A 14,327-nucleotide genomic window follows, 5' to 3' on the forward strand; every position below is an offset into this window, starting at 1 on the left:
GGGACACGAGACAACAAAATGCGACCAATTTAAGAAAACAAAGGGACCAACAACAGAAGTACAAAGGGAGAAAAGGAAGTTTGATATAAGAAGACACTGGAATTAACAAACAATCTTTGCTTTTAAGATTGTACAGGTTAGTTCCTGTAGCTGTGTGCTGCTAAATGTGTTTCTGCTTTTTTTTGTCCTTGATGTTGTGTATGCTTGGCATGCAGAGCTGTAAACCCAACACCACTGGTCTGTACGATCTGCATTCAGGCCTATTATTTTATGGTAATATTTTGGTAATGAGGCAAGTAAGATTCCAGGTCTTCACCTCACTGTTTTAGCTGACAAACCAAAATAACGTTTTACCAGAAATCATGTTATGTGTGTAATGGACTAGGCTGTCACTCACTGGCCTTTGATTTCTCTTTATTATGGAGTTTTCAGGGTATTTTATAATAGGAATCCTCCTATGAAAGCTCTTACATTCTGATAATTCCCATCTTAGAAGAATTTTGATGCGTCAAGGGTTCATTTGAATGAGATGCTTTTTTTTATTATGTTTATTTCAAAATAATCTGGTACACAGCTCCCTGATACAGCAAGTGGATATACAGGTAGAAAATCTTGGCAACAGCTTGACTGCCAATCGCTTGTGAGCAGGAAACATATGAGTAAGTGTGGCAGAAATATAAGAGTAATTAAAAGTTAGAAAAGTGAGCAAATCAAATCCTGCTTAGGGCCCTCATTAAGCTAAGGACAGCCCTGTGTGCTTTGAAACTCATCCACATAAAACAGAGATGAAACTGGCTGTTAGGCAGCGCCTGATAACATTTGTCCATTATGGACTGCGGAGGGCCATCTGTAGCATAATGGCAGATGTGGCTTCATATCACAAATGGACCTCATTAGCACAGAGCTGCTTGTTTTTTTGTTCAAGTTTCTTTGAAACCTATCAATGAATAACTACTATTGAACAGTCAAAATAAATTTGAAAATGTTGTGTCGAGCAGCACACTAGGCAAACGTAAGCACTCTTATAAAAGGCTTGTTCTTTTGTAATTGATCTATTAATGGCAACGACTTAAATCACAGCCCTCAGTAGAAGCTCATTAATCTATGCCGTGTATGTGCTCCTAGTTGGATAGGTTGTATCCCTGCATTGGGAAAAAGGGTGCCTTGGTCAAGTCCAGTCTTTATTAAGATTAATGAACAGCTTGACATTTTTAGTCCTCTGTCTGAATCAATAATTTTAATACTCATGAGGGCCAATGGGGATCTAAGCTTGCGGAACACACATTGTGGCCACAGGGCGCATGTTAAATGTCCAAGTGGTAATCAATGCAAAGAAATTAGCTATTGATCTCTTATAGTTTTGTAATAGGTTATCTATTGGTTTGCTCTTTCGGAAAATTCCAATATCAGTCGGATGGAATTGTGCTGGCAATATTGCTGTGGGGTATGTGTATGTCTGTGTATGCATGCACATACACTCTGCTTCCATGTGGGTTTGCATGTGTGTGCAGGGTCACATTCTAATTAGCACAGAGGGCAGATTGTAAATAAACATGTTGAGGAGAATATTGGTGATCTGCATCAGATCCACAGTTCATTACAAATAAGGCTGGGAACTTTAGATTGGTTTTATGCAAGCTTCATGCTAACTGGAAGACAGTATTTGTAAACAGAATCCACCATTTTTCATCACACTGTATGTGGGACCACATCTGTCATATACAAATATATACAGATTAAGACTGTATGTCAAAACACTTCATATGTATATTGGTGTGTGTGATGTAAATGCAGGTGATGAAATACTCTCTAGCTCCTAACCTATGAGGAAACTAATGTCTGTTGTTGAAAAAAGTACCAAGCAAACTTTGTTGACTCTTCTTATGTCACTAAAACAAATCCCTCTTCTCTGTCTGTACTCCCAGGACATACAGTGCAAGCTGGATATGAATCTGCTTTGCTGGGGTAGTGGGGAGCTTGGGCAGACAGGACATGGAAGGCCAGGGGACATTGGTCCAGAGGAGGCCCATCTGAGAGAGTTCAAAGCAGGAAGACTAGGAAGGGTGAAGCTGCTGGCATGTGGATCCAGTCACTCCATTGTGATCACAGGTACAGGTGCCAGTTCCCTTGTATATTGTTTGTTGTCTTTTATCGAGCACTGTGTCATTGTCTAAATGCCATACGTTGTGTTGATATGAGTTAATGCATTAGATTTGAATTTGGCTTGGATGAAATATTAATATGGAAATGTATCATATCCCTTCCTCCTGCGATACACTGGTGCCGAATATCGAGACTCTTCTCTTCTTCTGGTGTAAACTTCGTAAAGTAAATTTATACAGAAGAATTTAGTGAGCCGTAGTTGTATCCTACCTTTTCATAGCTTTTACTCAATAACTGCTCTGCTTTCTGGCAGTTCGGCCTTTTCCTAGTCTTTGGCTGTTTTACATTTGAATGATGGAACATGAGGACATGGACAAGTTGCAGTCAGTGTGTGTGATAAAGAGGCAATAAGCCAAGACTCCATGCATCTTCTGTACTTTGTTTTATCTCAGGTCATCAATCATTCTCAATTCTGTGAAACTGACACTACAATGCAGTGAATAAATATATAATTCCTGCATTTGACCTTTTTAGGGGTATTTTGTATTTTTAGTTACTCAGATATTGTGATGTATCGTAAGATGATGTCTTGCAATGTATTGATTAGTGCAGAATCACTGTATCATTTTACTGACATTATCTTGGGGAATGTAATCTGAGTACTAAGCAGAATCTTTTTGTTTTTGGTATGTGTGTGTGTGCAATTTATTTTAAATTAGGGAAATGTGTTTCAGCTTTTTTTATAATATAGAGGTAAGTTTATCTCGTCCATTCATTGTTACTGCTCTTGTGATGTCTTGGTATGTTTTGGTAAATGTCTGCTAGGTATTGCAGTATATGGAATTTATTGGGACAAGCTACAATAGCCAGTCTGATATACTGTTAATACTCTGATGCTAATTTGCTGAAAGCCACAGTTATCCAGTGAGGCTTTAGAGAGTTTACAGAGCAATTAGTTTAGGGAGACATTTGATCAAAGGATGTGTAAGCAACCAAGCCCATAGAATCCATTAGCAACCACCATACATACTGTCTGACATTTGATGGACATGTTTGTCCAAACTAGCTTGCGTGGTACCATGACTGCAAATACTGGACTCAGAAAACAGATTATTCTGTACAGGTTAAACACACATAATGTCATATGTGTAGGGTTTACACACGACATGAAGTGTCTACCTCTCTGCCCATGAGGTAATACTGGCCTACTTATTTGCCAATTTGATAGAAACCCTGATCACAGGAAGGGAGGAGGCTCCTTCAGTACATTAGCTGGCAGTAGTCATAAATCAGTAGCCTAGATAAGTCTTATAGATCACCCCAACACAGAGATCCTATACCTCTACTATCATTACAGGGAAAAAGGTGACATTTTTGATTGATTAAAATGGTGCAGGCAAGCTTAGGCTAAATCATGTTAAGTGATGTGACATTGCAGTTTCACATATCATATTTCTGTCAAGACAATGATGGTGGAAGGCATTGTCAAGGCATGATATCTGACAACAGCAGACATCTGGGGGGACTGGAGGAGATTTATTGGAAGGTTTTAGTGGTCTGAGGGAGATGAGAGAGAGTAAAAAGTGGTCCTTTTTTGTGCATTGTCACTTCCAGAGTGACTGTAAATTTTACTCCAGTGCTGTTGGGAATTGGAGACATTTACACATCCTGACAAATTGCCAGCTGTAATAGGTATTTACTGGTCTTGTCCTCCCTTTATTCTTGACCATCTCGCAAACACATACCCCCCTCACAGACACAGAAATATTTACCCACAGCAAATTTATGTGACACACGTTTATGTGGTGTACCTGAGCTCTAGCCCAAGATATGACATAATGGTGTCATGTTGAGAGTACTGGTCTCCTGTTAATGTTTTAATAGAGGAGGTCTCCAGTAGGCCATAATGGGTTTTTGTCAGCCACATTGTCTCTTTGTGAATTCTGGCCGTTTTTTTTTTTTCTTTCTATAAGGTGCACAAAAGGGTGAAGAACTATATTTGTGCAACCCACTGACACACACTAACCCGTGAAAACACACAGACACAAACACTGTCTCACACAACATTAACCATTAGCAGAATAAGATAAACCATTAAACGATTAAAGGTTGTCACCCCAGTGATTATCACTAACCAGCATTCAATGATCAACCATAGATGAAATTGTCCTAGGGCCAGTTGTCTTGGCAAACTCTCGCTGTGTGTTAATAGTATATGTTTGGTGTGAGTTTTGTATTTGTGTTCAGATTGCAAGTCTGACAATGAATAATTGCTGGTGTCATTTATGACACATTTTAGAATTATAATAATTTGGCTACATGGAACTTATTTTCATGATTATAATAAAATTAGTTGTTAACTCAATTCAAATTATCAACGGTAAATTATCATTTATTTTATGATACACAAAACTTGTCTTCAGATAAGTGTGGCATGATCACCTTTGAGTAAACTTAGTCTCCCTTGTTGACTTTTTTTGGTCCATGTTGCTCCATGTTTTAGAAAAGCATTATGAATTGCTACCACTGGGTGGCACTATGAGACTGCCAATAAGAAATGTGTATCAAAGGAGAGTGGATGGGGGTAGGTGGGAGAAGGGAGGCCCACACTTACCTCACACTCAGACAGAGCTATAATTTACTAATAGTGTGGGAGCCGCCATTGCTGTTATCTTTTAATAGATTTGTATGGGGGAAAGCAGGTGCCTGTTGTTAATGTGTCCAATTGCCCAAGTTGCCTACAGAATTTAGGGCATCCATCACTGTCGTCGACGGTGACACCCTGTCGTTCTACTTCACGCGGCGGGCCGGCCGGGCTGGGCTGGTAACAGATGAGGCTTCTCTCTCCTCCAGACGCCCACAGTCACACAGAGACGACCGCCATACGTGCTTGCGCATGCATACACACACAAAAACCCACACAACTATACCACATTCGTAGAGGGCAAACTAAACTCTCATCCATTACATCAGGAAATGCATATATTTATAGTATATACATTAGATGTATATCATGGGAGAAGAAAAAACAGGCATGGTTTCCTCTTAAAATTGATAACCAAAAATTAAGTGAAATAACTTGAATGTTGGAGAGAGAAAAATGTCATTAAAAAAAAATAATCTCTGTAAACTTTGCCCCCCCACTGCTTTGAATTCTTGAACTTCCAGCTGCACCCTTGAGCTTAGCCAGGGGCACCACGTTGCTTGCAAGTTTGCCCTTCGCCCTGGAAAACACCCCGTGCAGCTGTGTTTCTTTAGACCAGGGCTGAGAGTTGGAGGGTATACAGAGGTGCCTGCTAATACCTTGTTAGGGCTGTTTCAGTTGCTGGGTCTCAGTGAGGTCAGTGTCAGTACTGCTTTAGTTCGAGGCCCTTGATCTGCTCGATGTTGGATGAAGCCAAGGACTCATGTGCTGGCTGCTTGTGACCTACTCTAATTTTGTACAGGAGGCTTCGCTCCTGTGAGTCCCATGGACTGTGTAAGAAGTCAGATGTCTTTGGTCAGAAGTAGTTACTTTGATTTAGGTCTTCGAATGGTGTAGGCAAAGAAATTGGGTTTTATAGAGTGCGTGTATATTTCTAAAAGATTTTATTTCTTAGATTGTTGTGACAGGAGTTGGGAGAGGAGAGCTGGGGAGTTAGGTCTTCCTTTTTTTGGTCACCCCTCCTTGTTTTTTCTTCACCTCTTTTTCCATATGAGTTATGAACCTTCGTTCGGCCTTGGTGTCAGGTGTTAAACAGCATATATGGGCTATGACCCAGCTTCCTAACCCTCTCTTCCTCTTTGACATCTCTCTTAACATAAAGCAGAGCCCTCACTCTCACCGTAATTGTAACCATTATGTTACACTATTTTCCAGTTATTCCCTCTGGATACTGTTGGTAAGCATTGCACCACTTATGAGTTAGGCATTCCTCAGATGCTCCCCTCATTCCTCAGCTGGGAACACAGTTCCTTCCTCAACCTAAAACCATTTTAAAAAATAAAGACTGTAATGACATCATTCACCTGTTAGTAATAAAGAACACAGTCTGGAATTTTTAAAGTGCATAATATTATACCACTCGTCAGTAAAAGCAAGTATTGATAGATCCTCTATTCTTCGACTCATCATAAAAATCCTTCTGCGAACATTGAGAGACATACAGCTCTGTCTGTTCAGTTTAAAGATGCCCATTAAAAGAGATCATAGCAGACATAGTTTGCTCTGAATTACTTGGCCCTGAAATCCAATACCTTTTTAGAAAAAAGTAAAATCTAAAGTAACAGGAATGGACAATTGACCCACCATCTTTCCAATCCTTATTGACATTCAGGGCAGAGTTACATCTCTGTAGAATCAAAGCGATAGATAAAGATACAGGCAGAGAGAAACAGATGGAGACAGTCACAACAATATTCTCATGGTGCACACATGACTATCCCTTTCAAATAACCAGTCATGGCCAGGTTCTTCCTTGAGGATAGGGTTCATGCAGACCAGAGTGGCTTCTTCTGAAAATGTATAATTTGCTTGGACTGTCAGGAAACTGTTGTTAATATGGAGACCCATTTTCTCATTTTCTCTTTCTTCCTGTCTTTCTTTCAAGCCATCTATGCCTTTAGGCAAATACACCTTTACCTATGTATTTTATTGTCTTGTTTAATGTTTGTCAAAGAGCGCAATACTCAGAATAATTCTCGGAAAGTATTGGCCATCCCCCTGCATGACAACTCCAATATGTCTGCTTTGGACCCAGCACTGAGAGGAGCTTTGGTAATAATTTGCCGTTTAGCTGTGTTGATGTTTTTCTACAATTTCCCAGTTGAGAAAGGTGAGTGGGTGGAAAAAGGGGGAAAGGGGGAAAAATAACTCCTGTCCTTGCTTCTTTCCCTCTCCCTCCCTGACTGTTCCTTCTTTCTTTCTATCTTGCGCTTCCCCTTGATCTCTGCGCTAATTCGGTTGAACAGGTTGAGCATTCAGTTTTGCACTCAGTTCCTTTTTAAGGTTAATCGTAGGACAGAAGTGTTTATGTTGCTGTGATATAGGCTTAACTCTCTCTCAGCGAAGCATGGAGCACTCGAGATATGTAGTTCACCATCATCTTCATCAAAAAAAAGAAGAAAAAAAAGACAAACGTTATGCAGAACAAAAGATGGGGGAACGTCTTGCCAATTAGCAGCTAATGAGACAAGCTTGTGAGGATATCCAAATCCTCAATGTGTTAACGTTTTAGACCCCCTCCACCCCCCCATCTCTCAATTCCTTCAACCTGCGCCTCCCCCATCTGCCCTTGCGACCAGCCTCTTGTAAGGCAGTGAGGGCACCTCTGAGGCCCTCTGTGTGATTATTCACACATGGCTGTGGCCCTGCTGCTTTGAGCAGCGAATAGGAGAGGAAGAAAGAAATGCCTTGCGTATGGCTAATGTAAAAATGCTCAACTGACACATGGCCAAGGCTCTTTTTTATATAATTCACCCCCCCCAACTTTACTCGATCTTCTATAGATAGATAGATTGATCCAATGAGGCACTCTGTCCCTCGCCATCCGTTCCCAATTTTCCTTAATATAGTAAAGCCAGGAATTGGGTGGGTAGGTTGTGGTTGGGAGGGTGGTAAGCAGGGAAACACATTTGATAAGTGAAAAATAATATGCCAAGAGAAAAACCAGTCATCCCAGTTGCCTTTGACATTCTTTTTTATCAGAGATGTCTGTGTTGGAAGTGAAAATAAAATCTGCTTTTGTAATGGAGATCTTTGGACAGCCTTGAATGATTCGCCACTACTCCTTTCCGGCCTCATTTTCTCCAGAGCGTGTATTGGGAGTGTGTTTGGAATCTCAGTGGGGAAAATCAAATGCTAGTTGGCCTGGAAGTGTTGCAGTAAACAGTGAGAAAAAGCAAACACAGGCCAGATCAGGGAATATCATGCAGAGTAATGTTTGGACTAAAAAGAAGAATTGTGTAATGGAACAGCACAAATTCTGCTCTCCAAAGGGACTTCTAATTGATTCTGTGCTTCATTACTGGTTTTCTCAGGGAGAAATGGACAGCTCACTTTATTATGAAAACAGAGCAATAGACATTTAAGTGAATGCCATGGTGATTATTGCGATACTGTTCTCACAGCATTTGGCAGCAGATGATTGCTTTATAGCTTTAGTTTTTTCTTAAATTATATTATTTTTCCATGAAGGTGGCTGGGAGTAGCAGTTTGAATAAAACCTTAACCCTGACTGAAACAATTAAATGAAAAGCAAAGAATTGAAAGAGAGAGGTTTGGGAGCACAATATAATGCAGAGCTCCACTTGATATGTTATTTGTCGGGGGCAGTACATTTGTGCATGTTAACTAACTGTGCCACTGGACTTGGCCTGCTCGTAATGGGGTTCCAGCGCAAACATTTTCTCTCAGGGATTTCTATTATTAATTCTGTCTGAACACATCCACAAATGAATAATGAAATAAATAATGAAAACGTTATTACTTTTGGCAGCCGGGTCATTTCTCGTTTCCTGCTTTTTCCTCTGCTTGTTTCCTACTAATTAACTTTCCAAGGAGTTGTCCTCCTTTTCACAAAATGAATTTCATAAGTGTGGTAGGCCAGTGAAAGTATGGGTACACAGTCTCGTGAAATGACAACAGCCACAACAACATACTGGTTGCTTGTCATTTAAAGAAAATAAATTAAATGTAGTATTTTCTCGTAGTATGTTTTTTTAATAAGTTGCACACAGTTGGCACGTTATTTAGCTGTTTTGTCACAACAGGTGGATTCAAATATAGTACTGGTAAAGTTGCACCCCCAGATTTAACTAAACCTTGTGCCCATAGCAAAATAATTACTTACCCCTGAACCCCAGGATAACGTTTTAAGGGCTTGCTTCCAATAATAAAGTATAAAACAGGAAGCGCCTCTAGCGATATCTTATTTGGCAAATTTAGGTTCCTCTCTCCCTTCCGAGCTCCACCACCACTCATCTCCGTCCTTTCAGATGCTTGCCCTCTGCCCCGCACCATGCTGTTAAAGGCTTGTGTGCTGGGACAGAGGCTTGGCGATAAGTAGCCCTCATTTAATATGGATCTTAAAGAGGGCAGTAAACCTAGTGCCTCAGCAGAAGTCCCCCATCCCTCTGGCATTACTATATAGATGACCCCTCTCCCTCTCTCTCTCTCTCTCTCTCTCTCCTCATTAGAGTCATTGCAAACTCTTTCAAAGTGCTCCTTCCTTCTCTCTGCGTTTTACTGTTAATTAGTTTGCTTTGTAAGGTTAGACGTGCGGACGGAGCAACTTTGGGAGTGTTTGGCTGCCATCTGTGTGCATAAGGCTCTAACCATGTACAGATGGTGTGTGCTTACAGGCAGGTTGCTTCTTGTGGGGAAAAAAGCGCAAGAGACGGTTTTGGTTATTTTAACAAGATTTATGGCCATTCTCACAGGTAACTGTTTGAGCTGTAATGATGATTGTTAGTCAGCTGTCAAAAAAGGATAATTTAGGGTAAGAGTAAGACATGAGAAGAGAATGTATATTTCTTCATTTCCACACCCTTGGATGATGAATCCTTGAGAAAAATTAGCAAATTCCTTGGAAGGTTGCTCTGTTAAATTTTTAAGTGTGAAACATATTGAACCAATTGTGTTGCGGCTACTTCAGAAAAACGCTAATAATTTGGCCAAGTTAAAATACCATTAGCCACTCAGTGAACCAGTGAACCAGGTAAGTAGAGAAAAGGTAGAGTTTGCCAAATAATTGGTTGACAAGGTCACAAAATTAACAAACATAATCAAATAAGGAGCTGACTGAATTATTTATGGTTTTGGTTTCCAAAACAGAATTGTCACATTAAAGAAAAAGAAAAGAAAAGAAGTTACATTCAGTACAAGACAAACAACAAAAAACATATTAGATACTCATCATTTGAGAATTATACAGCCGGTGATAAAAAGGGGCTTTTAATATAGCATATGTATTTCTGTATTTTCTTTTTTTTTAAGGGATTTTGGCCTGCCTGCAAGGTGCCTCTTGCTGGTGGGAAACCTGCCCTTGTCAGTCGCAGTTCAGTAGTTAATGCTTTCTACTGGGCTTTGTGAATGACCCTCCCACAATTAAAAAAGGGTTAGCAAAATTATTGTTGGCCCCCTGCCACATACTTTATGTGACTTAGCGCTGGTTAGGCACAGATTGCTGGCCCATAGTCCCCAAAACGTGACTATTTCTATCAACCGAGCTCCGAAATTACTCTGTGTAATTAGCAAATTGAAGGAAACCGAGGGAGAAGGAAGTTTTGCTGTAGATGAGGAGACAGAACACAGAATAAGTGTATGTTTCTTAAGTTCTACTCAAACACAATGAACAGAGTTGAACCTTTTGCTTGCAGTTTTTGCTGATACTGATGTAAAGGGTCGTGTGTCTATCTGAATGTATTTGTTAAAAGGTGACCTGTTGAGTCCATGGTTCAGTAGTACGTAAGTACGTAATACAGTTTTTGTCAGTAAAATAAAAAGTACTACTATTTCACTCTCAGTGCTTTCAGGTGGCAGATCTGTAGGTCAGTATACATTCTTGAGAAGGACATAAAAGGCTTTCTTTGAGGTATTCAAAGCGAGTTAGAGATAAGTGTTACTAGACGTGAGAAAAAGATGAGCATTTTCACAGTAACATTACAGTTTTGTCGAGCACTATCAAATAGAGGTTTATTAACGATTATAATTTGCTGTGCTGACGCCTTTTTTCATGATGAAATGGAGTGTTGAAGCATGGCTGAGAGGTATTGCAGTGCAGTGTCAGCGCTTATGGAGTCAGTTAGAAGAGAATCTGTCATTTCATTAGATTTGCAACACATTATTCATTGTCATATTGACGCTTGTAACTTGGTGAGACAGGTCACAAATAACATATATAGACATTTATGCTACTCAGTGCCTTGTATGCACAATTGTTAAAAACACTGGAAAATTAGAAAGGAATGACATCTAAGATTACAGAAAGCTGTACATCGCCACGGATTGTTGTTTGATTGAATCCATAAATACGAACCTTTTGTTAGATTGTGTCATAACCATCCTAACTAATGACTAAAAATGACCACCGCAATTTAAATGTATGAAAAACTAATTTTCTATAGCTATACAACATTGTTCAATGGAATCCCCCTTCTTTTGTCTTTCCCCTTTAAAACTTCAAACCCTCTGCATGAGTGAAGAGGATCCTCTACAAACGTCTGAGAAAGCAGCCAAAAATACAAGGGAGAAAAGATTGCTTTGTTCATTTCTCCCCCCCTCCTCATTCTCTCTTTCCAACTCTCCCCAAGGTTCTATTAGGAAATAGATCCCAGGTGTTCGATAAGCCTGTAGTGGACATGACAGCAGTGCAATCAAGTGTATAAATTTAATTGCAGGCTCATTTTGTGCCGTTTATTAGCCGTTTAGGGGCACATCGCTCCACTTGAACCCTGTTATTGCCAGACAGAACAGCTGTTTGGTTCCTTTTTAACCGTTTGTCTCATTGCATAGTTTTAAAAAAGTACACACTTAAATGCCAAATGCCGCTTCTGAGAAGTAGAAATTACATTTTAAAATTGCATGTATATGTATATTTAATCATGAGTTTTTTAAGTACAGTTTTTGTTAACATTTAAAACATTTGATGAGGAAACAAATTCAATTTAATTAGACAACAGAAAAAAAAAACAAAGCCCACAAATATAATATCCAATTTGATGAATTTTGTTGTTAGTGGAAACCTAAATTGCATTTACTAAAACAACAATGTGTTTTGTACACTAATTTGTTGAACATTGTGTAATTGCATACTATATAGAAATAATCTAAAAATGCATTATGCATTTAGGCTATTTTTAATTAAATAAATAGACATATATTCATAATACTGTGTATAAAGACACAACTGAAAACACACACAAACACACACAATAAGAGGGAGCGAGTGAGTCTCTTTGCGCAGCCTGTGTGGCTCTTGCTGAGCCGGGTTAGTCTATCCTCCATCTATGTTGCCGGACGCTGCCACACACTGAGAGGCCTGCAGATGTACTAGCTTTGGTTGAAACCTTCTTCTGCTGCGACACCCCATTAATAAAAAGCCTAGAGAAAGCTGTGTTAATTGTTACCATGCATTCGGCCCGGGTATTCCTATAAATCACCCGACTAATTGCAACAAATTGTGGGCTGACATTAAGCTATGATTCCGGACCGGCAAATATTCATCAACATTGCAACTAGCCCCATAAAACACAGAGCCGGCCGTTTCCCAGGCCAAACATATATCTACCATCTTACTCCCCCATTATTTATGGATCTTTCTTGTCCTCAGCATTTAAGTGCTGCATGGTGAGTGAATGAGACGCCATCTTGTTTATTTATTATATCCCTGGATAAAGCCCAAGCAGTGGCAGTGGTATGACCAGTCACAGACCTTGTTTTCCATGTTACCCTTGGAGCCTGATGTGTTGTGCTCACTGCCCTATATCGATTACTGTGTTGCCTGTCATAACAGGCTTGTTGCCTTGAAGCGTTTCTGTAAATTCAAGGCTGCTTAGTTAGATTGCAAAGAATGGGGCAGTAAAAATGTGCTTTATCAGTATAAATCTGACAGTTTCACAGTCTTTAGGAATAATTGGCCTTAAATTAACTGCCTAAAATGTACAAAGTCTACACTATTTCTGCTTAGGATCACTGGGTATTTCAACATTATTTACCAAATGCTCATTACTGCTGTAGGTACTTAGAAAGTGCTTGATTCCTCAGCAAGCAGTCATATGTTGGAGCATTTAACCTCCCATGCAATGTTTATTTCATGCAGACAAAAGGCTAGTTAAATCTCTTTCTCTACGGTCTGACAGGCACCATAACTGTCACTGCGGATGATCTATTTCACAGCCCAATGCATTACTACCACTAATGTTTCACTATCCTGCCAATTCACCCTGGTACTGTTCAAAACAGCTACAGTATGTGTCAAAACAGTGCTTAATAGGCTGTACCCCAGGTGTGCATCAGCAGCTAAAGATGTTGGAGCCAAAGGTCAGGATCTGATTTGTTATGTGGGAGTTCACAGGGAATTTTGATGTGCACTGATCAATTCCACACCCCAACATGCACATAAATCAATTCTACATCTGGAAAGAAGGTATACATCGGTGCACATGGTGTATGACTGCATGTGTGGATATGTACACACATACACAAACAGACCGGTGCAGACTATAGTGCAATTAATCAGAAATCTCTTTCAGCATTATGTGAGTGTGTTTTAATGCAATCATCTTCCCTTCTTACCCTTTTTCCCCTCGTCTATCCCGCCGTTTTAAATTGCTGAGATCCTAGCTGGCTTGATAGACCACAATAGTTGGCACTACCATGGGGATTGGGGGTGATGGGCTGAAGAAGAGAGAGCAAAAAAAAAAAAATCCTTCCTTTTGACACTGTTAAACATTGACGGGCTTATTACCGTGTTCTCTGATTCAGCTGGATGTGTTCAAGGATCTTCTTGGCGGTGAAAAAGGTCAGCTGCTCTTAGTTGTGCTCAGCTAGAATACTAATACTGTCCTTATTCAAATGATCTGCTCCAGCGCTTATTAAATTGATGGCCCAGGCGCTCTAATTTAATAGTGTTGCAGTCCAGGAGAGAGACACAGCTGCAGTCACAGGTGAATTAGGTGCTTCTGAGGCAAAGTTCAAGCAGGAGCCCCCTTTGCTTTTGGGATGCATTTTTCCCAGCAAATTAGCAGTCAGTGGCAGTGCGCAATTAATTAGCGCAAACCAGGAAAAGCTTGTCATTTAATAAGGTGCTTTTTTCCACTCGCACCTCTCCCACACACAGAAATATCTCTCCCTGTCTTACCATATCTCATTCCCTCCCTTAATCCCTCCCTCCCTTTCTCTCTCTCTCTCTCTCTCTCTCTCTCTCTCTCTCCATCTTCTACTCCCTCCTCTCTTCCACTCCACTTTACATAAACAGAGGGAATTGATCCATTAAGTGGTGTGCTATTAATACCATTTAATGTATGTCTAGCTAAATGAACACTGTGGGTTGGACATTTTCTGTGGCGTAAGAGTTTTGAGAGCTCCCTCTGGGTTGGGCCAAATAGAGTAAAGATGTGCCACTTGCTGGTGATTTCATCCAATCAATAACTGTGATTGGAGGTTGGATTTAACTGAGATGGAAAGGTAGACTTCAACACAAGACATCTTCAGGTGCCTGTGTGAGTGCACGTATGTGGGAGCT

The 14,327-nt window shown here is 40.1% G+C and overlaps 1 protein-coding gene across 1 annotated transcript in view; it reads left to right on the plus strand.

Annotated features, from left to right (window-relative positions):
- Window positions 1-14,327, plus strand: part of LOC311261909 (serine/threonine-protein kinase Nek9-like) — a gene marked incomplete at its 3' end in the record, with an annotated part of 297,004 nt that overhangs the window by 3,174 nt on the left and 279,503 nt on the right. Inside the window, exon 3 of the mRNA XM_084360923.1 lies at window positions 1,926-2,109. Within this exon, the coding sequence (XP_084217049.1) occupies window positions 1,947-2,109 (163 nt within the window). The 5' untranslated portion in view covers window positions 1,926-1,946. The remainder of the gene's footprint in view (window positions 1-1,925; window positions 2,110-14,327) is intronic.

The sequence above is a fragment of the Pagrus pagrus genome, assembly GCF_965226575.1.
Source record: "Pagrus pagrus genome assembly, chromosome: 8".
In the NCBI taxonomy this organism is placed as follows: Eukaryota; Metazoa; Chordata; class Actinopteri; order Spariformes; family Sparidae; genus Pagrus; species Pagrus pagrus.